Source organism: Colius striatus, chromosome 7 (assembly GCF_028858725.1).
Source record: "Colius striatus isolate bColStr4 chromosome 7, bColStr4.1.hap1, whole genome shotgun sequence".
Taxonomy (NCBI): domain Eukaryota; kingdom Metazoa; phylum Chordata; class Aves; order Coliiformes; family Coliidae; genus Colius; species Colius striatus.
In genome coordinates, this window is record NC_084765.1 from 37,101,589 (window position 1) to 37,124,589 (window position 23,001).

Consider the following 23,001-nt stretch of genomic DNA (forward strand, 5'->3'; position numbering starts at 1 on the left):
CTTTAGAGATCACCTAGTCCAATCCCTCTGCAGAAGCAGGTCCACCAAGATCAGGTCACATAGTAACATAGTACAATGTTTCTCTTTGAAAACAGGGGATGAAATCCTGGAACTGAATGGAGAATCCATGCATGGATTAACACATTACGATGCTTTACAAAAATTCAAGGTTATGTACTCTCCTTCTAGAACAATTTCTGTCTTTACACACAGCATGCATGTGAACTCAACCTATTCACTCATTATCTTTTCTTTCTAGCAGGCCAAAAAGGGTCTTCTGACACTTACAGTCAGGACAAGCTTCAGCACGCCTCATTCTGCTTCCAGCTGTCTGTCACCCCACTTGTGTCAGTCATTGAGCTCCAGTACATGTATAAGCAAAGAAAACAGCTCTTTCAGTTCAGAAAGTGCAGCATTCCCATTAAATGCTACAAAACCCAATGACAGGGTCATAATGGAAGTTACCCTAAACAAAGGTAAGTGCTAAAATTAACTGAGAACCAGCAAAGAGGGCACTGACAAAACACTGTTCATTTGCACTCTGAATGTCTTTCCACACTAATCTAATTCTTTTTCTGAACTAAGGTGTTTTTTTAACACACTAAATTAGTTCTTGCTGCTTTTCAATGCTAAGAACTATCTGTCAACAGCAGGATTTTGGACACCATCTGTCCTCAAGAAGCAATAATTCTTTTTTTTTTTTCCACTCCAGATTTAGAGTCATATTCATATCCTTCATGTGAAAAAGTAAACCTCTTGGCAACAACTACCAATTCTTAAGCAGATTATGAAACTCTTAGCCACAATTAAGCAAGCAGTTCATTTAATTCTTGAAAAGGCTTAAAAACAAATAATAAAGTACACATCTATATCTACTTGTAATTATTTACCCCCTCTACAACTATCAATATCTTTTATTTATAACCAATCACTGGCAGAATGAAACAAATTTTAAATATGGGAACATCAAAGCAACAAATAAAACAAAGTCTCTGTGAGGTAACAATATGACTTACCAAACACACAGTATGGGATTTGACATCAGAGTGATTGTCCAGAGCAAAGAGGGTAAATTCACAAAAACCTAAGCTGTTTCATATAAAGCAGAAAACAGATGGAGATAATAAAGCAAATAAGAGCCACACATCCTTTTGTGGGTTTTTTTGTTGGGGGTTTTTTTCTAGTTTGTCTATTGTAAAGTCATTTGAATTCTTCTGTGATGACAGATATTTTGGAAAATAAACCTGCATTGCATTGTGTTTGTGACACAGCAGTAAAGAAATCTCGGAACTCCACAAGCAATATCGGTGTGCACTCACTTTAATCATGGGGGAGGAGGGGAGGAATAGAAAAAGAAAGAAAAAAGCAGCAGGAGCAGCAGCTAATATTGCATGTAAAATATTCATAAACGCAAGACTTGGGTTTTGGTTTGTATAGGAAGAATTATAATTAAATTGAAGACAGCTTTATAAAAGGTCTCTCCAGTGATTTGTTTTGACTGCTTTTCACATGTGTTTTTTAAAAATTCATTCTTTCAGAGCCAGGTGTTGGCCTTGGAATTGGGCTATGCAGCATCCCACACTTCCAGTGCATTTCAGGGATTTTTATTCACACCCTCTCACCAGGCTCTGTGGCACATATGGACGGGAGACTCAGGTAGGATGGGAAAAAGTGTCTGTGTCATGCCACAAGCTTTTCATTGGCCTGTTTTATTGGTTTATTTTTGACCTGTTTTGGCAGGAAGTCTTAGTGCTTTCTGAGAGTTTGGAGTTTAAAGCAGATGTTCCATTCCGAGGGTTTGAGTGTGGGTATTTAGGATATGTGGGATCTCAAGATATCTGGCAATCCAGTGAAATGATTGTCTCTTACCCAGGCTGGGCTAGCTTTGAAGGTCTTAGACATGTATGCAGCAGAATGAGAAAGTATCTGGAAAAAACCCAAAATGTATAGCACAACCTAGCTTATTTGACCAAGCTCCTCCAAGTCGATCCCTTCTTGCCCAAAAGAAATACAGATTTGCAGAAATGAGCTTTAGTGGGAGTGTGGAGATTCACTTTGCAAGATTCATCAACAATTAATAGTGTTGAACATATTTCTAATTGAATAGTACACAGCATTTTCAGTGAAGGCTTTTGATTTAAGTGCTCTGTAACCCTCCTCTCTACATGCCTAAGACTTTAGCTGAAAGAGCTGCAGTCTTAAACTATTTGGAAGCTTGTATGATATGAATCAATGCCTTCAGTCAGCTTCTTAATATATGTGGGCATTTGCAATACAGCAGAGACCAACAAGCTCAGTTTTCATATGGGCCAAATTTGGATTTTATCTAGAAAGATTCTGTTTTCAGTATTACAATAGTTAGTCATTAGAAATTCTCTATTAAGTTATTCATATGTTGCACAAACACAACAGCCTTTCTAACCTTACCACTAGCAGATCATAAAGTTGTGAAAAATGAAGTCTTAACCTGAAAGGAAGGAAGATGTAGGTGGGAACAGCAGCTGAGCTGAACAGAAAGACCACAGTGTGCATAAGCTGAATATGAAGAAAGCTCAAAGTTTGCACGCAACAAGGCAGCTAGATCAAAAGAACCCTGGTGTCCAACTCATTCTCATTCCATTTTCTGTAATGGGAACAGAGAGATATATTGATTTAATGTGTGATCAAAGTAGAAGTCAACCACATGAGTTCACTTCTCGTGTACTTTCACATGGGTGAGACAAGGTTGGGAGAAAATCTGTTTTGTTCATATCCTCACTTTTTTTTTCTACTATTTCTGTAGATGTGGAGATGAAATTATTGAAATTAATGAAACTTCAGTACAAAATACGACTCTTAATGAAGTTTATGCTGTGCTAAGCCATTGTGATCCTGGTGCAGTGCAGATTATTATCAGCAGACACCCTGAACCACAGGTAGCACGCTCTATATTCTTTCTGACTTTCAGTGAAGAACATATTGAGAACAAAGACTGAGTGAGGAAGCAGGTGGAAAAGTGTTGATAACAAAGATGCAGATCTCTTTATAAGCATCACTGCACAGAGCAAACCTGAGATATGCATGACCTTAAATATAGTCATGGAAGGTTTGAAGATCACTTGAGACAGTCTTACATGAGATTCTATGGCGTGAATAATGAAACTACAGAAAGAGCATCTAAGAAATAAACTGATACATATTTCTTATGCAAGAAAGAATTTCAAATAATAAGAAAATAATTTGAAAGAGGGACCATACCTTTCCAAAAAGAAAGAAAGGTTTATACACCCATCTTTCAGTAATTAAAATGATATCAATATTCATAATAAAATTAATATTAAAGTAAAAATTTTATTCTTGCAAGATTTTTCTACAAAATGCTTCCTCATACAAAATACCACATAAATCATTAATCAAATTTAAATCATTACATAAATTATCACAAAAATGTAGCATTAAATAATCTTATAGTGGTATATCGAGAACTCCACTTTTAGTAAAATATGCAAAAGAATATTTATCTTTGTAAAATCCCATTTTATCTTAACAGCCAATATTAACAGCATAGCCACAGATATGCTTCATCTATACTGGAATATGTACAAATATAATGGTGTGTATTTACTTAGCTTTAAAAACAGCTGATGTGTGATATAACTAGTTCAATTCGTTTCCATTAGAGGACTTGCAGGACTTGGAAACCTTTCTGAAAGGAGAAAATGTTTAAATGTTACTCCTCCCTCCACAGCAATCTCATGAGTATATAATGACATATTTCCTAGGTGTCTGAACAACAGCTAAAAGAAGCGGTAGCACAAGCTGTAGAAAACAACAGATTTGGAAAGGAGAAACACCAATGGAGTACTGAAGGTAAGGGAGTAAGTGCATTCACTGAAACATGGTAGTTTTGACTTAAAAAAAGAAAGTAGGGTGAGTACATGCTGTATTAGAATTCTTGGTAACAGTCAAGTAACCTGGAGCAGAAAAGAAGAGAGTCTCTTACAGGATAACTCTCCTAACATGCCTCCAAGAAGCTTTACCAGAAAAGATCACATCTGTCTGATTGCCAGTAGAAATTTTTGTGCAAACATTCCCTCTCTGTTGTTCATCCTTTCCTAATTCCTAACCTCCTTTTAAAGCTTTTCAAACAACTGTCAGCAGGTGACAGGACTATGCTAGCAAGGAACTGCACAATGCAGGTGGTGTCCTGGGGACAAACAGCTTGCTAATCCCCTTGTGAGGAAAGGCAAATGCAGTCATTGTTAGAGCTGTTCACTCAGTTCAGGTATGACATCCTCCCATAGTAACACATTGCAATGACACTCCTTTTATTACCCTCTTTTCTTCTAAAGGATCACAGAATCATCACCAGTAAAACTATACTGCTAATAAATATATATATACACATATGCATCTTAGGAAAATGTGACATTATTTTGCTGTCCAAAAACATAACTGTTGACTCTTTCATCTATAAACCTTTAATGCACAAATCACACCTTTGTGTCAAACAATGATGATATTTAGCTACAAATTTAATCATCTAACTCTTAGAAGTAAGCACTCTGCATATACTGAACGGGCATTTTGAACATGTTCTTGATACAGGTGTAAAAAAACTAGAAACAAGCTGGCATGGAAGACACCCATGTGAAAAGCATATGGAAAGGAATGCTGCTCATTGCAACCGTAGGACACAGAAGATAATGACCCGCTCCAGCAGCGACAGCAGCTACAACCCCAGGTCTTCATGTAGCAATGGTGCTGCCTACCAACTGGCTGACTTGAAACCAAGAGTACATAGCATTGATGTACCAATTACCACACAACCTGGCCTGCTGTACTCTTTTTCTGGTAACAATTCAGAGAGAAATTCCCCTCCTACTTGTAGTGAGGGAAGTCGTCCCTTGCAAAACATTAAGAAATCATCAGAGATCCTCGTTAGAAAGCCTAAATCATCAAAGCCCAAACCTCCACCAAGGAAATATTTTAAGCAAGACTGTACATGTAGTGACCAGTGTAATGCAGAAAGAAAAGAAAACCTTGTATCAGAAGTGGCTGTATCACCTTCTGCAAATGTTCAGGTAAAACAAAACTTGCAAAATTGTTCTTGTATTTGCATATTTGTGAGGCAAGGGAAGGAGGAAGGCAAAGACTTTGTCTGATGGCAGGAGGAAGGGCAGGGAACAAAGTGTGTCTACGTATGTGAGGACTGGGGAAAGGGGATGAGGCTCTTCTGTTTTGAAAATAACACACGTATCTTAATGAAACCAGTTTAGAGTTTGAAGGAATTTTTCTTTCATATGAAGGAATCTGAGTTAAAATCCCAGTGAGAATAAATTTGAGTCCTTCACTGTCACTCCTCATAAACATATGGTACTGGTGGTATCGGATACTCTCTGGCTCAGCTCCAGTGTGACTGGAACAATGATGTGCCCAGGGCTGGGGCTGGAGGAGTTTGCACAGCCTCTGATGTCACCTTGGTATGGTTAAGCCTGCCCTTGACACTCACAGTCAAATCATTTATGAAGTAGAGAAGTTATGAAACCATTTATTTCTTTCTTTGTGGATTTTTATAGGAAGGAAGCACTAACATTATGTACAGCAGGTAATCTTGGGCTCAGATACATTCCTTGAGACTAGAAGATACTAAACAAACTCATTTAAATTGCAAGGCACATACGTATTTCTTGATGAGCTGCAGTATTTAAAAACTGAGTGTGTGTGTTTAGTGTTACTAAATTTCAGTTCCCTCTCCTATCTAAGATGGAACAGAAAGATGGCAGTTCACATTTGCATGAGTGTGAGGGATTGTGAGATCTGCGTGTTGAAACAAAGCTGTGGTTTGTTGAAAAATTAGACCTCTTTCCTTGGGTTTAGTAACATGCCAGTGGAAACAGATCTTAGTGCAATGCAAAAAAAACCCCCAGCCAACTAAGCCACTTCTCAAACGGCAAATGTCAAAGTAAAACGATACAGCTCAGACTGTAGTTCATCTATAAAGTTAATATCCAAGAAAGTTTCTATTCAACACCTCATTTAAGGTATTTTATATAACCATCTCCTAAGTAGAGAACAGTAGAAAAATATTCATCAACCCCTACTAGAAAAATCACCTTTCTGAAGTACAATTGAGGAAACAGATACTTGTAATTATACCTGCAAGCAACTTATTATTCTTCACTACTCAGTTACTTTAAGTTATTAGAAGAGATTATTAAGATTGATGAAGTCAAAGAAAAGTTCTGTTGATGAAGATAACTTCCTCTAGTACGACGGTCTATATATCTCAGGACAATATCTCTTTTAAGTCCCTAGGAGAGAGGGTTTCTTGTCAGGATGCATTCCAGATCATTCAGAGAAGTTTTTATTACTGCTTTCAAAAATTATTTATTTTAACCTTTATTCCCTAAACATTTTGTTTTAGTCAGTGAGGCCTGCATACCAGAGTTTTATAAGGGGGTTCTGTAGACTGTAAGGTTGCTTTTTGATATCCAGGGATGCTTAATTGATATTTTTGACTGTGCTTTAAACTGCATCAGTTAAAAGGTAAGCATAACTGCCATTCCTATATGTTCATAGTGTTCCCAAATTGGCTACTTCACTTAATGAACGCCTGATATGACGTCAGGAACACAATTGCAACTTTACAGAAAGATCCTAGTAAGCAAGAGATGGAGAAACATTTTCCTAGAATGAAAGCTGCATGAGAAACATGACCCCATTACAGAAAAGCTAAGAAATTCTTCAATTACTTGATTTTTTTCAGGACAGTGTCATATGTTTCAAGACCTTCACTCTCTGTCTTGTTTTGGTTTGGTTCCTATTAGTAATCCTAAAGCTTAACTACAACAGCAGAGACAATGTCTCAGCAAAACAACAGTGTTGCAGCAAAGCACGTGGTAACTTGGCATCATTGGTTACAAAGGAATCAAGTAATTCCAGAGCATATGTTGATGCTGCTGAGAATGGCATTTTCTGCAACTTCAAACTAATCCTCTCATCCTATGTTTACCCGCAAAACCAAGAAAGGGAGAGTTCTGACATTGCAGGAATGATTTAGCTTATCTAGCTTGTACTTAAGGGCAGAGTTTAATATGAAGTTGGAGGAAATTTGCTTGAATGGTTTGCAAAAGTGTTCTGAATGGCTGATTTTACAAAAAACCTAAAATTATAGTAAGTGGTCTTTTAGTTTATTATAAACTCTACTGTTAAACCTAATCATTAGTGCTAATTGCAGTTTTTCAGTCTGGTTACAAGTGTAACCATAAAATATCATGCCATCTCTTTTCAAATATAGAATAAATTAAGTCCCAATAAATTAATATCCCAAGCAGAAGTGAAGGCTTGATTTCTATTCAGTATTCCTTTTCAGATTAAAAACAAATGAAAACATGGATGGGATTTTTTTTCAGATTACTATATAGCATGGTTTGTATAATTACATTCTGACACACTTCTATTTCCTGTTTGTTCAGCAGGAAGTCAGAGAACCAATGCTAGAGGGACATCAAACTGAGGTAACCCACAGTGTCTTTACCACTTCTCCTCCAACACATGATATTGAACACATAACTGCTGCTGTTCCAGCGGATAGAGATCAAGAAAGAAAAACAAATTTAGGTATGTTTAATTCCATGAACTCTGTTTTTTTTTTGCTTCTCAACCTAACATTTAGTTTGGATTCCAAAATGGGTCTCAGACTGACTTCACCCTTCTCTTTAAATGGAGGCTTCAAACCATACCTGTAAACTTTAGGGTTGAAAGCAAGTGAAATTTCAAATTATTGATTAATCTCTGAAAAAGGGGAAACTACATAAGAAGAAGAATAGAGGATTTCTTGTGAAAAAGGCTGTTGTTGTTCCTATATTTCTTCAGATGCTTATTTATATGGAGAAATTTGATATTAAGGGTTAGTTTTAGCATTTCTAAAGGATATTTTTACACATAATTTCGAGGCTGAAGTGTAGCAATAGTACAAACCACTGAAAATAAGTTTGTGTCTTGTGCTGGTTAGAATATGGGAAACTTAGTGTTAAGGAAACTGGGCAACCTCAAGGTCTCTTACAACCTAAATCATTATGTAATTCTGTAACTTCTGTCTCAGGTCACTAAAAAAATGTCTTAAAATTATTTTTTATTTATGCTGAAGCAAATTCCAGTAACTGTTCAAATACACAAACAAAAGTTTGCTGTCATTTAGCTCCACTTTGTCTAACATTAAAACACTTAATCCGTCTGTGATCTAAAAAATATCCCTATATTAGAATTAAGTTTTTACTAACTACAAAAACACAACTGTAAATGCCTGCACGAATGTAAAGATGCATGATATTAATCAAAGACCTTCATGAGAGAGTCCTTTTAGAGTGGGATGTACTTATAAAGGTTGGGAAAAACAAATATTTCTTTGAAAAAATTAACATCAGCTATTTCACTTGGCTGCACACACTGCAATTTTACCTTTTTATTTTGACTGTTACAGCCCATATCATGAATTCAGCATCCCAGAATTTCAAGTTACCTTTAGAAACTGCAGGTCCTTTAGAAAAAGGATTTTACGTATAAGCATGGAAAAATCTCTGTTCAGTCAATTTCAATGTCAAGAACCTGGACTTGTAGATCAAGGCTTGTGAATTTCAAAAAAGTTGAACCTTTTTAGAAACTTAAAAAAAAACCCCCAAAACTATTGGAGGCTTGAATGAAATTCAAATTTGATGAATTAATCACAATGCATAGATAAAGGACTGAGAAACAGGAAGAGGCTTGGTTATAATCAATCTTTTTCTAACACAGGGAGTCGACTTTCATCAATACAGAGGCCTATACTTAAAAGACAAGCACGGGTAGAATATAGTCTTGATACAACAACAGAAGATCCCTGGGTTAAAATTTCCGACTGCATAAAAAGCTTATTTAATCCTACCATGAGTGAAGACAACGTCCACTTAGATTTGCAACCTAGCATCGACACAAAGAAAGAGAATCAAAATGGAAGCAGCTCAGAGGCAGCTCTGAAGAAATCAGAATCAGAAATAGTCAGTTCAAAAGCGCTCAAATCGGATGAAAATGACAGTGTGAAAAAGGGTCCTCCTGTTGCACCTAAGCCAGCCTGGTTTCGCCAAAGTCTAAAAGGACTGAGGAAAGCAAGATCAGATCTAAAAACACAGGCAGATCAAAGTCCTCCTGATCTTGAGAGTATTTCCAGCAAAGAACTGCAATCCAGTTTATCCAGAGGATCATCAATAAAACAAAGGATAAGCTCATTTGAATCCTTGAGTGCTCCACAGTCACCTGAAAAAACACACCGAAGGTTCAGCCTGAAACCATCAGTCCAGAAAGAACACTCTCCCACTGCAACAGGGTCAGAAGCAGCTCCAGCCTTTATCCAGTACTGTGAAACTAGCCAACAGTCTCCTGTGGACATGGGTACAAAGAGTCTAGATAGATCTTCCTCTCCCAGGGAAGTCCTTGTGGCTAGCTCAGAGAAAAGCAACAATGTCAACGATGCCAACACTCAAAACTCCTTGAGCCTCCTACCTACAGAAGTCATTGCAACGTCCCATCTCGTATCAGTAGCAAAAGCACACAGCCTGAGATCACGAAGCTTCCCACTTACTGCCACTCAGTCTTGTGAGATGATGAAGCTATGTGATGAAAAGTGCAGTAAAATCTATTCCATCAGTAACCAGGTGTCATCTGCATTAATGAAATCTCTGCTTTGCCTTCCTCAGTCTCCAGCCTCTTCAGCAAACAGCACATGGGAAACCCTGGACACATTGTCTCAGTCCTCTGTGGAGGAGGACGGGACTTCTCTCTTGACTGCAAGTGAGAATCATCACCAGGACACTGGGTTTTCTCTCAAGTAAGACACTATTTAAAAATCAGATTTACAGGTCGGCATTGGTGAGCATCTGTGCTGATCTGCTGACAGATGAACATTCTAAGCTGGTAGCACATAATAGTAAAGCACAGACTAAGTTAAGGACTTTTTAGAGCCTGGAGGTTGAATGAGTTATACAATTCTTTTTAATTTATACTATATAAGCATACATATATTTCAAAGTTGCTCCTGTTTGGGGAGGAATATTTCTAGCATCACCATGATAAGAGAGATTTAAGTCTGTTTTTGCCAGGGACCAAGAGATTATTCTTATTCTTTTATGTCATGGATCCTACTTCTGTTATGCTAACGTGATTAATTTAGACATGTATGTGTTTGTAATAATTATTACGGGAGCTACAGCCCCAGTTAAGTGCTAATAAGATCAAAAGATGACTGCTGCAAAAATGTCTGTGCTATGGGTTTTTTTGGAGATGTTCTTTCATAACTCAGTTTCTTTTTTCTTCTCATTACAATGGGACAGTCTCTCCGAGTTGAGAGAATATACTGTGAGCCTAGCAGACAACGAGAAAGAGGAAGAGAAACAGGAACACAGCTCACCTCAAGCATCCGGTGTGTCAGGGCAGTCTGTCATCTCTCTGCTTTCCCCTGAAGAGTTAGCCAAGCTTATAGAGGAAGTCAGATCATTAGACGAAGCAACCTTAAAGGTAAATCTGCTTTTTTTGGGCATGTTTTCCAGAAAGCCGTGGAGTGAATATGCCTGGTTAATTTTTGCCACTTGATATTATAACAAATGAAACAGTGATCAAACTCTTCTGATCAAAAATCTTGAAGTCTTCATATAACTAAGAGTAATACCCATTTAACTAACGGGATAACAGTTATTCTTCAGGTAAGGTCAGTGTACACAGAAGTAAGCACTGATAGTTTGGAAGTCTTTGTTTTTATTTGGGTTGCCAGTCTGAGACACCCAAAGCCTCATTTTTGGGATACTAAGCAACCTTCAGTCTTACTGGATTCATTTAGAATTGCAGTAAAGGTCAGAATAAGTAAAAATCAATGTTAAATGTGTGCATCAGAACTGCAAACACTTTTGAAAACTGTCCACTCAAGGAAAAACCAGATTAGCATCCAGAGCTCTGCATTGAAATCAGTTTGGCTCTAGTGGCAGCTACAGGCTTCCTGTGTTAAGATATTTGAAGCTCTGCAAAAGCAGCACAACTGCATTAATGCACCAGTGAGTTTAAGATAATATGGTTTTTCCCTTTCAGCTAACTGCAGTGACGTCCCCCATGCATGTTAGGCATGTCTACCTAACAGAATGCTAGACATATTCTTATGCCAGAGACAAACTCTTATTGACTTGTCAGACTTTGCTAGTATGTTGCCATCAAAAAGCAGTTTGACAGAATTTACAAAAGCCAAGTTTTGTACCAATTTGTGTTTCTTATGAACATCCCATGTCAATATTTTTGGTCTGATTAGCAGTAAAAGCTATGTTGCAATGTTGCCCTCAACAAGACACTAGCCTCTCATATTAAGTTGCCTGTTTTCATGGAATTTTTGGGATGATCTCTGAGAAGCTACTTGCTGCAACCTCTGTCTGGTTACAGCTGGTTGAATTCAATAGTGGAAGGAAATAAGACACAATATCAAAAGCTGCAACTACAGCTTTTCACACATTGAACACGATTGTGAAATTGTGGCCAAGAATGCCATGTTTCCTTAGGAAACTAGGTTAAACAGGAGTTGCTACCTTATACAAACTCATCTTTGGGGTAACACAGAGACAGCTTGCTCTACCTGTTTGAAGAACATTGCTTAAAAAAAAATCAAAATAAGAATGAGAAGCAATTTCTAAGCTGACACTTGCATCCATGGGAGTTGTATGCTAACTTCACCTTTTCAATTAAAAGGTCCTCTAACAAAATTCAGCAATATTTTCTGTTCATACAGTACATATCTATACTTTCTAATATACTTCAAACTATGGTCTAGATCCAACTAACAACCAAACCTGAGCAATTTTAGACACGGAATAGCATTTTCTAAAAATAGGCAATTGATGGGTAAGTTTTATCAAAAGCCAACAGTGTTATGCTTATGCCACCAAGTTTCATTATAAAATGCACAAAAGACAAAAACAAAACATGCTAATTTTCCAGTCATCTTGACATAAATGTTGGGAAGTTCTTGACTTTATTTCTGTCTTTGCCTAGGAATTTGATGACATTCACGTTACAATTTTGCATAAAGAAGAAGATACTGGGCTTGGATTCAGTCTGGCAGGAGGCATTGATCTAGAAAACAAAGTGATAACAGTAAGTATCGTATTCCTTAAAATAGATACTCCCAAAACAACTATTCTAGCTAAAAATGTGTAACTTATTGGTTTCCTACTGCAAAGCTTGGCTTTTACCATAGGCAAAGTAGGCAGCTGTACCGATGGACAGAAGAATTATGGCCTTAATGCATGAAAACAGGATCTTTTTGCACAGAGCTGCCCTCTCCAGGTGATTGGCAGTAGTGTCATGTTTCCTTAGGCACTGTACGCCACAACAGCTCTGAAAGCCAAGGCAGAAAAACACACAGCCCTCATCAAGAAGTAATCAATACCATTTTCACATGCAGGGTGATCAGGAGGAATGAGGTGAGGGTTCTTGGAGCTAGAGACAAGCTTCATGCTTTCTTCTTCCCACTAGCAGAGCAGTGAGAGGGTTGGGAAGTAGCCTAAGGCAAGGTACACACCATGGGCAGCAGGGTTTAGCACTAAACATATTGCCTAGCTGCTCGAGGAGGTCTGTGCACCAAAATTCTCTGTACAAGTTTATTCAGTCCTCAGTCCTGAAACATGCTAGAAGCAACTTATTCCTGGGAAAGAATGGAAAAGGCACATGTTGAATAGTATTAACTGAGTAATTTAGTGATTTGTCCTTTTTTCCTCTTTCTTTGTGTGGCTGGGCTCTTCAACAGGTTCACAAAGTATTTCCCAATGGACTAGCATCTCAGGAAGGAACTATTCAGAAAGGGGATGAAGTACTATCCATTAATGGAAAGTCTCTTAAAGGTGCAACTCACAGTGATGCCTCAGCAATCATGCGACAGGCACGACAACCCAGACAAGCTGTTGTTGTCACTAGAAAAGCTAAAGATGGAGACAAACCCCTCAATGTTTCAATCAACTCCAGTACATCTTCAGTAGCAAGTGATTCCTCACAAGAGTCTGGTGAGTAAGTTCAGTGGGTTTACCTTTCAGCCCCCACCTGTTCTGTGTTTACTCATCACCTGAAATCCCAGGGTTCATAAAGCAGCTCAGCATTGGGTATGTAAATCTAAAAACCACGATTAAAGACAGTGTGGTTAATAAAATATTCCCAAACCAGACATTTGGAATAACTTTGTTAGAATGGGAAAGAAGTAACAGATTTCTAAAATAAAGAAGCCCTCTGAAAAAAAACCCAAGCTTGATCCTCTATATGAATTTCTGTAGACATACAGAGATCAGTGACACATTTAATTGAAGGCACAATGGCAACTTGGTGAACAGTGACTCTTTATTCTGATGTTATTAGATTCTAGTTTACAAGACTTTTTCTCTGTGAAAGAGAATTTTGGTTTGAGCAAACAACATGCTGTTGTTTGATATAGCAGGTGGCTACATCTGAAACATAGCAAGGTCAAACTTTTGCAGAACCTGTCACGTTCTTAAGATTTTTTATGGCTATTTTTCTAAAGCATGGTGTGTACTTTTGTCGCTTTGTTTACATACTGTGAATAAACATTAGCAGCTTTGTGGCTGATAACAGTTTCATAATTAACATCAAGTCAAATATGTTTACCTTAAATTTTGTTCATTGAACAGATTTTTAAAATTCTAACAAATGTCACCAGCTTTCATCTTTATATTTCCATTCTGCCACGAATTCAAACACAACTTTCTCCCCTCGGCTTCCCAGAGGGCCTTAAAATGACAGAACAAGGAATTAAAAGTTATAGTTTTCCCTTCATTTGGCAGTTTATGGGGCCTTTGCAAACAAAAGAGAAGTTCATATTTTCTAACAGATGTTTTAGCCCATCTGCTAACTTTCCATTTGTTCCCAGCAACTGAAGATACAATCTGCACTGTAACTCTAGAAAAAACACCTGCTGGTTTAGGATTCAGCCTGGAAGGAGGGAAAGGCTCTATTCATGGAGATAAGCCCATCATCATTAACAGGATATTTAAAGGTAAACACACTTAAATGTGAACACAGTAGGTTCTTAGCTGATACAAACTTGTGCAGTTCACTGCTGATTTACATCCATGAAAATGTCATTTTTTTGGTAAATGCAACATTATTAGGTGCAGTGCCAGTAATTTGTTGCTTGCTTAGGCCAGGTGGTTTATACAAAACATGTTGGTGAACCTTAATAAATGAAAGATACCTTAAAGACTCCTTCCACACACAGAATTAAAGGAAATTCCTTTTCTTTTTTCAGGGACTGCACTAGAACAAAGCAGCCCTGTTCAGCCTGGTGATGAGCTATTACAAGTGCACACAACTGCCATGCAAGGACTTACTCGTTTTGAAGCGTGGAATATAATCAAGGCTTTACCTGATGGGCCCATCACAGCTATTATCAAGAGGAAGAATCCAAGATCTGTTACCACCAGGTCATCTGAAACTTTGTAAGAGGAGGAACCAGATTACTGCCAACATTCCAAATAAAAAAGGATTTTATTACTTGCAGCCATTTGGCAAGCACAGCAAGGTCCTCAGAAAGCACCTATGAAAAGTACACATAATCCTACTGCCACTTACAGAGCAGTCTGCCTGGAGTAAAACAATATGTGCACAAAATGTGCATGCTTCTCATTTCACCATTCAGAAACAGATATTGCAAAGTGTAGAATTATGAAATAATGACCTTATTAACAACATACTGGTTGTAATAAAACATGTGACAGCTACAGCTCTCTACAATTCTAAGCCACTAAACTAAGAAAAATATCAGAGCATATCAAGTGGTAAGTTTTCACTTCTACTCTACAAGTCTTGCTCCCTGCCCTACCTTCCCCAGAGATAAAAACGTGTCTACAAAACTACAAATAAACACTGCAGCAAAGGAAAAGCCTTAGAGAATGTGTATAAGACAGAGAAAAGGGGACTGAAAATCTGTGTGTCAAAATGACAGTTTTGGAAAACTCCAGCTTGCTATTCCAACCACAGAACAGCCAGAGCAGTCAAAACCCAAGGTAACTTTCTACTAGCAACTGACAGAACCATCTCAACTCCAGCAGGTAAATACAAGGTGGAGGAGGGGAAGGAGTGTCTCACAGTGTTGCAAAGGTGAGGCAGGAAGCTGGGTGTAATAAAGCAGAGGTTCTTGTAACTTTCCTTTGGCCAAGTGTCTCCAAGGTCTAGAGCAGAAGCATAACAAGGTCATTTAGAATCAACTCTTACCTTCTAACCACATCTATTTTTTTGAAACGCCTCTGTGTCAATTTTGTAAGGAAAAGTACCAGTGAGAGTGTTTGGGAATGAAAAGTCTGGAATCCCAATGTTGATTCTGGAAACACTAAGGAGACAAATCTATGCTTCAGATGCTGCCATTGGCATCTTGGCAAAGCTGTCTAAGCACTGTATGGAATTCTACCAGCAGCAGCACTTGCACCTACGACAAGAAGATCTCGTGCACCCATTTGGTCTTCTCTGACCTACTTCACTAAAGGGAGAGATGCAGCGTCAGGATGGACATAGTGACTCGCCCCTTGAAAGCCAGATGGCTGCACTTGTTACTGTCTCTGGCTGTTCACCTTCCCACAGTTGAGAATTTGCTGCATCTTTCTTTAGTTACTTAATTTCACCAAACCACAAACTGCAGGAGTTCAGAAGCTGTTCTCCATGCAGTTAAAATGATGTCACAGAAACAGCAGTTGAGAAAGAAGTAGGATAGATATCGGAAGGTATTAACTGGATCCAGGTATGAAACTTGCTTTGGCCTTTCCTCACCAGTCAACTCCATGTTAACTCTTGGAGGAACATTCTTGACAAGCTATCTGCCCCCACACTTCCAAACCCCTTACCATCTGAGCTGTCTTTTCCAAAGACCAACCAAACTATCCTCAAAACACCATCTCTACCAACGAGTTAGCAACCCAAACAGGAGAAAACTGTGTCAAGGAATCTTTTTGTACACTTTTGTAAGTGGCACCTACCTGAAACTCTCTGCATATTTATTTCCTTGTAGAATTTCTTGTATTTATATTAACTTGGATTATTGGTTTAAACTGGATTATTGGCTTAACAAAGTCTAAGGCCTGGTGCACATAAAGACTCAGATTTTTCAACCACTTGCCCATACCACCAATAGGAAAAACATGAATGATTTCTGCACAGTGAAGCAAGCCTGCACTCTTTAGTGCTGTTAAAGCTATTACCTGTTCAGCTGCACAACTTTAACAGCAGAGACTGGTTTGGCTACAGCCATGGCACAGAACGCCTTAGTTACTTCAGTGTCATCTGCTGAAGGTGTCCTCATCTGTAACAGCTCTTACGTTTCACCAGTTTAAGAACTGGCATGGAACCACAACAGGTTTGATCTCGGCTTGGTTTTTTTTTCCAGAGGTGTTGTTCTCACTTCCAAAGTTGTTCAGTTTTTGCACGCCTCTGCGTTTCCTGGCATCTGCCAAGATCCCAAGTCAAAACGTGCTGTGTGACAGGCAGTGTCTCAATGATCAGTCCTCCAAGATGTTACAAGACTGTCTTTGCCAAGGCATTTCCATCTCCAATTTGGCAGGGCTGAAGGCTGAACATTAAGGGCTCAGTTCCTTGTGGATAAAAAATGTTGAGTACTCAGAAAAGGGATCCTGAAGTTATTCCAGGGAAAAGCAATACAAAAACATTAAATATATAACACATAGTTAATAAAAAGCCCTATTGTCTGCAAAAGTAAGTGGTGACCTGAACTCCTCTCCTGTAACTTTTTGCTAATTACATCAATCATAATCATGCACAGACTTGCTGAGACATTGCATTTCACGCCTGACAACTTTAGTACAAGATAAGTACATACAAGTCTCTATTACATCAGGACCCAAATCTCTCCTCAGTGCACTTGTTACTCTTCACAAGTACAGAAAGCAGAAATTGGAAATAAGGATGAACCAAGGGCAAAAAAAGGTGGGAAGGTGAGTGTTCTCACCAGAACACTCTTATACCTGGTTAGTGGGGAGTGGAAATGGGAGTGAAGACTTTTCCCTTGAATTCGGGAGCTGGAGGCTCATGAGGATCTTTAGTTTCCTTGCTGGCAAAGCAGGTACACGAGGAACCACTTTAAATGATGATCCAGGAAAACCAGAAAGATGTAGCAGAAAAATATTTATTTCATCACGCTCATACAAGTTTTCACATCTTTGTACACAAAGGAGACTAGATTAAAAACTGGTTCCTAGAAAAATCCACAGGGTGAGATTTACAGTGGCAAACATTGTGTGTGAGTCCATGCCCGATACTAAATATGAAACAAAGGCAGGGACAGAAAGAAAAGCATATTAACCTTGTTAAATAATTGAGTTACAGCACTAAAATCACAACCTGCATATAAAATTCCTAATTCAGCAATTAGCTTTCCTTTTATATGTAATCTATAGTAATGTCTGAAATTCCTGTAGTAACCAGCACCAGGAAAATTTTCTAAAGCTGGACACATCATTGCACACAGGATGGGGGGCGGATTTCTCAAGACATTGCTGTGAGGCAAATCAGTCTTAAGGAAAAAAAAAGAAAACAATGTCCTTATGGCCTGTCAAAAGAGAGCCACAGAAAAGATTATTTACCTGTTAAAACCTTTCACCACAAGAGACCAAAACACATACATGTGCAGTTTAAAAAATGGCAAGAAAAGTGCTTAATCATTTATTGCCACTACGTCAGTGTGGTTTGTTTTATGACAGTGTAGAAGTCACTGGTTTTGGTAGAGAGAGGAAAAAGAGTGTCTATTTGCCAGCCCACAGACCTGTGAATTGATTTGCACTGCCAGATATTGATTTAGAAAGAACACAGCATTTAAGGCATAGTTATCATTAGTACTGAAGACTGATGGAACAAACCAGAGGGCCCTCCACACAATCCAATTTGTACTGACTTTTACCATTTCATAGAAGTGGACCCATTGAAGCATCCTAGCAGCTCTACAATGCTGGCAGCAAAAACTACCTCTTATTTTAGAGAAGGAACATTGTTCCACAGGAGACAAAACAGGGCTGACCTGCATCTGGTTAACGCTGTAGCACTGACCGGATTTAAGCAATGGCCCTCCATGCAGACACTGACAAAGCACAGTATGTGCATCTTCCCCCCACCAGGATTCCTCCAGCCTCTGGTGAGATATTTTTACAATTATGAAAATAACAGATATTGCATGAGAAAAGAATGCATTGCCTTGCATAGAGACGGGTAGAAAATGCTGCTTTAAAAATTTACTTTACTCAATTCATTGTTCCCCTTTCACCTTTCCTAAGTATCTTTACTGGTAAAAAATTCCTGTACATCAACTTCCTATTTTTACCCTGAAGCTGCCAGTTTTTTCCCTGCCCTCAGCTGGTGATGTCAGCAATTGGTCTTGTCATGCTTTTAATCCCTTAACAGCTTTGCTCAGGTTACTGTAAAATCCAACTATGTTAGCTGGAAAGAAGGAGTCCACCACCGTCTGGGGAAGATAGCCACCAAGGTCAGTCTGAAAGAAACTGAGGAGCTGAGTCTTGTCTGGCTCCCTGCAAAGACAAAGCAAGTGATTTTCATAAAAACATAGAATTGTTTTGGTTGCTAAAGACTTCTAAGATCATCAAGTCCAACCACTAACCTCACACTGCCTTTTGTAGCCAGTGGTTTAAACATACTAAGAATTTTACAATGAATCTTATACATAATGTCTGATGAGAGATATTTTTAGAGGACTCTTTTTTTTTTAAACAAACAGCAGACATTAATTCTAAATTTCAGTGAATGTAGCTACCTCCACAAGTCAAATTACAGTTAAACTAGTTAGGTCCATGATTCTGTTTAAGTATTATGGCAATGTAATCATCAACTGGATACTCATTTACCAAAAATTAAGGCCATACTTGAATGTTCTGCTGAATCTCTGCTTAAGAGATCAAAGAGAATCCTACCATGATGATGGTTCCTGTAACGTTAAAGATTTCTCTCTAGGAAATGAAAAGAGACTAATTCATTGCACAAAAGAGAGCAAAAAGGGCACTTGGTCATAATGATTACCAGGCAAATGAAGACAGAAATGTGCTATTGCCAAAAAGCTACAGAACGCATGTGGCCAAAACCAGATCAGAAAATGGATAAAAAGGGCTTTACAATACACAAAGTCCAAACAGATTTCTTCTTACCCTGGAAGAGGTACACAGAAACAGCCACAGGGATAATTAAAGCCTCTTACAAAATTTGGCCGAGGAGGACACAGTGGGTGTTCCACGTTGGTAGCTGTAAGAAAAAGCATTCAAGAAAACTTTCACTTTCACAGAAGATGGGAAAGAGTCCTTGGTACTCAAACTGGTACCAGTTGAGAAGCGAACTCTTCTCAAGAATATGAGAATATATTTAAGAACAACAGTGTAAGCTTTTAAATGTGGAACTGTGCCATACATGTGGTCAGAAAAAGAACATTAAAAGGAACTACGCTGGCCATGGAATGAAGAAATGAAAGAAGTGTTGGATTTAGAAGCATTTGTTACTGAGCTCTGAACTAAGCATCAAGACACTTGGAGGGAGGTTCATTGAACCCATGTGGTGTGAGAGTATTGCTTTTCTTGAGCGGGCATTCAAGTCCCTTCCAACAAATCCATGCCAGAGACACAAGCCACTTGACTGCTGGGAAGCTGCACTCTAGCAAGTTGACAAATTCCTGACAAAGCATTCCTAAACAGGATGGGAAAATGAAACAGCTGAACAGTAGGGCAATAAAAGCACTGACTTGTAACTGTTAAATTATAGGATGAAGGTGGAAAACAAAGAAATACCCTTCCATATAGTGGCAGCCCCTTAAAAATCAGTGCTAGTTGGCTACATGAGAATAATTATTTCCATAAAGAGAAGTGGTACATTTATTCAGTGGCATCATCAAACTCTAGAGGCAGTCTAGAAACTGTTAAAACAGGATTTAGACTAAATGGGACAAGGAAGCTCCTTTTAGAAAGTTCTGTAAATTCTTCAGAAAACAAGGAGGTGCACACACATACCCTGCCTTGAACTTGACAGTAAGTTAAATACTTTTTCAATCTCAAAAGCATGGCAAGGGAAGAAGCCACAGGCCAACAATATCATTGTTATCTGAATGTTAAGATGAATGATATACTGTGAGAATAACGAAGTCAATAGAGCACTAATATTTCATCTTCTGATCACGATCAGATCAACAACTATTAAACAGCATATTATTTATATTTTATATTTGTTCCCAGTAGCTGCTGGTTATCTCCCAATAGAATGTGAACAGTTGAGAACACGAGCATCTTACCAGCAGATAGCATTGTCCCATCTTCATATTGCTTCACTATGACCACATCCACAAATTCTCTCGGTGAAATAATCTTCATGAAAGCTGAAGGGGTTGTGGTTCTGCACACAGAGACAGTCTGGAAACAAAAAACTAGAGCTATGTATGTCAGCTGATCCTTTCAAAAGCACAGCAGAAAGAAACCTCTACTTTTTGGTACTCTTTTCAGTTAAACTGTATCAAGGATTCTTGTTGCACCCTTTGTTCAACAAAATGCATCAGCACACTCAAAAGGTGCTATGGTGTGTTGACAGAAGACAGTATAATGGAGAAAAAATGAGTGATAATGAATTGCTCCCAGGTTGTTTAAAGACAAGTACTACAAGGTATGCTGAAAAGCAAATCTCGCACATCTATGCTCACAGAACAGATAAAACACTTCTCCCTTCCAGGAAGGTAAAAAAGAAAACTTCTTTGGATCACATCACATGAGATACAACTCAATAACCAGATTTAATACACTGCAGAAACCTTAACCCTACCATCCCCTTCTGAAGAGGCTCTGTTGTGACAGGGTCTCCAAAACAGAGGTTTCTACCACATTGGTCAGAGCTGCCAAGCCTGATAAAGTCTATGAATTTCAAGTGGCAGGTTACAGCCTTCTTAAAATCACAGTTTCTAGTTAATATCCCCATGAAAAATAATCTTTCCAAGACATCCAAAAACATTTCTGGGACTGATTCTGTTTGCAACCTGCTTGCCTCTGTGCACCTATACCCACTTCAGATTTAGGGATCTAAATTCAATGTCTTTTTTTAAGGTTCTGTCATATTTCATAAAAAAAAGCCTGCATAACCACAGCAGCGAAAACTGCTGCTCATACAGAGCCCTTTTGATCTCTAACTCTCCAAGTACATCATCTCTGTTTCAATGACAGACACTGGGGTAAAGCTCTGGGTCCCAAGGTCAGCCAGGCGTAGTGTGACAGGCGTAGTGCTGAGCTTCACACGCTGCCATGGTGAGAGACACACACAGCCTGAGGTAACAGCCCATGGCAAACACTGCTGCTGAACTCCAAACCTCCTCTTCCCTCACAAACATCTTATGCCCAGCTTTTCTTACAGCATTAACAAAACATAGTGCAGGAATCTTTAATGTTATACATTTACATACGTAGTACTTAGCCAAGCATGTATACGCAGCTGCTTTCAGAAATGTATGCTGTTATTTAGAGAATATATGCAATTTATGAAGAAGAAAAAGAATCTTAATCCCAGTACTGTCAGACTGATCCCGACAGAGAGGCTGAGTGACTTCTTGAGAGCTTTTTACCTGCCTGCACACAACACTGGCCGCCTGATGATGCATCACAACAACTGTCTGCAGAGCCCGATGTATCTGAACACAACACCGCAGTCTGAAAGGCACTTACATCGCTGATGGCTTCGACCACCTCGAAGTCCTTCACGTTTTGGTCCCACTTAGTCCTGAGCCCGCCGGCCACCGGCTTGATGCATTCCCAGATATCCTGGGGGCTGGCAGTCAGCATCCCCTCGCCCCTGTACCTGTGGTGGGACGAAACGAAACCAAACCCCGCTGCTCTAACATCGCCTGTCCCCAAACGCCCCGCGGGGGAAACCCTCGCAACGGCATCCGGGAAACGACGGCAGGGCGCCGGCCGTACTCACACGTTCCCAGCGAATTCCGCGGAGGGTCTCCAAGAAACCGAAACCTCGCTCTGCGGGGAGGGGAAAGCTTGAGCCGCCGCGCCGCGCCAGCCCCCCCTGCCCCTCCTCCGCCCCGGCCGCTCACCGTGCTCCGGCAGCCGCGCCAGCCGCCGGGGTCCCGCCGGTACAGCCCCATCTTCTCGGCCGCCGCCTCGGCGAGCGCCGCGTAGTCCATGGTCGGGCAGGGCGGAGCCGCCGCTGCCGCCGCCGCCTATGAGGCCGTCGTGCTGTCCCGCCCCCATGGGCTCATGGCAGCACCGCCCCCTCACCTGAGGGGCCGCGGCTTGATGCCGGCCCGGCCGCCGCTGCGGAGGGCGGTGCTGCGCTGCATGGAGCGCGGCCTCGTGGCAGGAGCGGCCTGCGGAGGGGCTGGCACGGCCATCCTGGCCAACCCGCAGCCGCGGAGGCTGTGGTGTGGCTCGTCCGGACAGCCGGTTCCCCCTCCGGCAGCCGCCGGGCAGCAGCCTGAGGGGAAAAGAGTCGCCAGGCGATAGGCAGCTCTGAGGAAACGTAACTCCGCCGGGGCGGAGACTCCACTGTTCTGCTGCCGAAATACGGCCACCCTACTCGGCCACACGAGGCTGCAGTCGTCCGTCCCGCCTTTGGCCACATGGTTTGGTGGAACCCCGTGGAAAGAGACAGCGCGGTTCGGGGCTAAACGCCCAGGATGCTTTTAATATAAATGACACGGTGGGAGGGAAGCAATTTTAGGCTTAAAAAGGTGTAAAAATTGCAATGGCATGTGAAACACCGAATAGAATTAAATCAGGAGGTAATAAAGCAAGTTTTCTAAAGGCTATGGATAGAAACTTTTCCACAGTGATGCTTATCAGCCTGGGCTTAGAGTCTCACCAGAAAACAGATCTAGGATTTCATCTAGAAGGCTGGCACGTATTGCTGCAATCAAGCAACTCCATTGCCCATGCAGTACTCTCTAAATAACCTTAGAATCCTTCAGAA

General features: G+C 39.9%; 2 protein-coding genes across 3 annotated transcripts in view; one reads left to right on the plus strand and one right to left on the minus strand.

The window, feature by feature from the left end:
* IL16 (interleukin 16) overlaps window positions 1-15,098 on the plus strand; it is a 37,434-nt gene extending 22,336 nt beyond the window's left edge. The window contains exons 9-21 of one of the 2 annotated variants that reach the window (XM_061999676.1): window positions 96-169; window positions 260-476; window positions 1,539-1,656; window positions 2,783-2,915; window positions 3,762-3,849; window positions 4,588-5,063; window positions 7,458-7,602; window positions 8,776-9,844; window positions 10,347-10,530; window positions 12,043-12,144; window positions 12,797-13,049; window positions 13,925-14,050; window positions 14,303-15,098. In XM_061999676.1, the coding sequence (XP_061855660.1) occupies window positions 96-169; window positions 260-476; window positions 1,539-1,656; window positions 2,783-2,915; window positions 3,762-3,849; window positions 4,588-5,063; window positions 7,458-7,602; window positions 8,776-9,844; window positions 10,347-10,530; window positions 12,043-12,144; window positions 12,797-13,049; window positions 13,925-14,050; window positions 14,303-14,496 (3,179 nt within the window). In that variant the 3' untranslated portion in view covers window positions 14,497-15,098. The remainder of the gene's footprint in view (window positions 1-95; window positions 170-259; window positions 477-1,538; window positions 1,657-2,782; window positions 2,916-3,761; window positions 3,850-4,587; window positions 5,064-7,457; window positions 7,603-8,775; window positions 9,845-10,346; window positions 10,531-12,042; window positions 12,145-12,796; window positions 13,050-13,924; window positions 14,051-14,302) is intronic. The other variant, XM_061999675.1, reaches the window with a different exon arrangement.
* A 2,067-nt stretch (window positions 15,099-17,165) lies between these two features.
* Window positions 17,166-22,231, minus strand: STARD5 (StAR related lipid transfer domain containing 5). The gene is made up of 6 exons (XM_061999828.1): window positions 22,127-22,231; window positions 22,003-22,052; window positions 21,747-21,879; window positions 20,336-20,453; window positions 19,209-19,302; window positions 17,166-18,578 (listed from the first exon to the last, which is right to left on the minus strand). Exons 1-6 carry the CDS (start codon window positions 22,214-22,216, stop codon window positions 18,431-18,433), a joined length of 633 nt encoding a protein of 210 aa, XP_061855812.1. The 5' UTR covers window positions 22,217-22,231; the 3' UTR covers window positions 17,166-18,430.
* Between the last annotated feature and the right edge of the window lie 770 nt (window positions 22,232-23,001).

What these genes read in the sequence shown, in the direction of transcription:
- STARD5 (XM_061999828.1), bottom strand. Translation starts at nt 22,216, where the DNA reads ATGGACTACGCGGCGCTCGCCGAGGCGGCGGCCGAGAAGATGGGGCTG. An exon ending in GGCGCGGCTGCCGGAGCACG is followed by an intron (nt 22,053 to 22,126) that starts GTGAGCGGCCGG and finishes CCCTCCCCGCAG; the next exon opens with AGCGAGGTTTCGGTTTCTTG. An exon ending in TGGTCGAAGCCATCAGCGAT is followed by an intron (nt 20,454 to 21,746) that starts GTAAGTGCCTTT and finishes TTTTGTTTCCAG; the next exon opens with ACTGTCTCTGTGTGCAGAAC.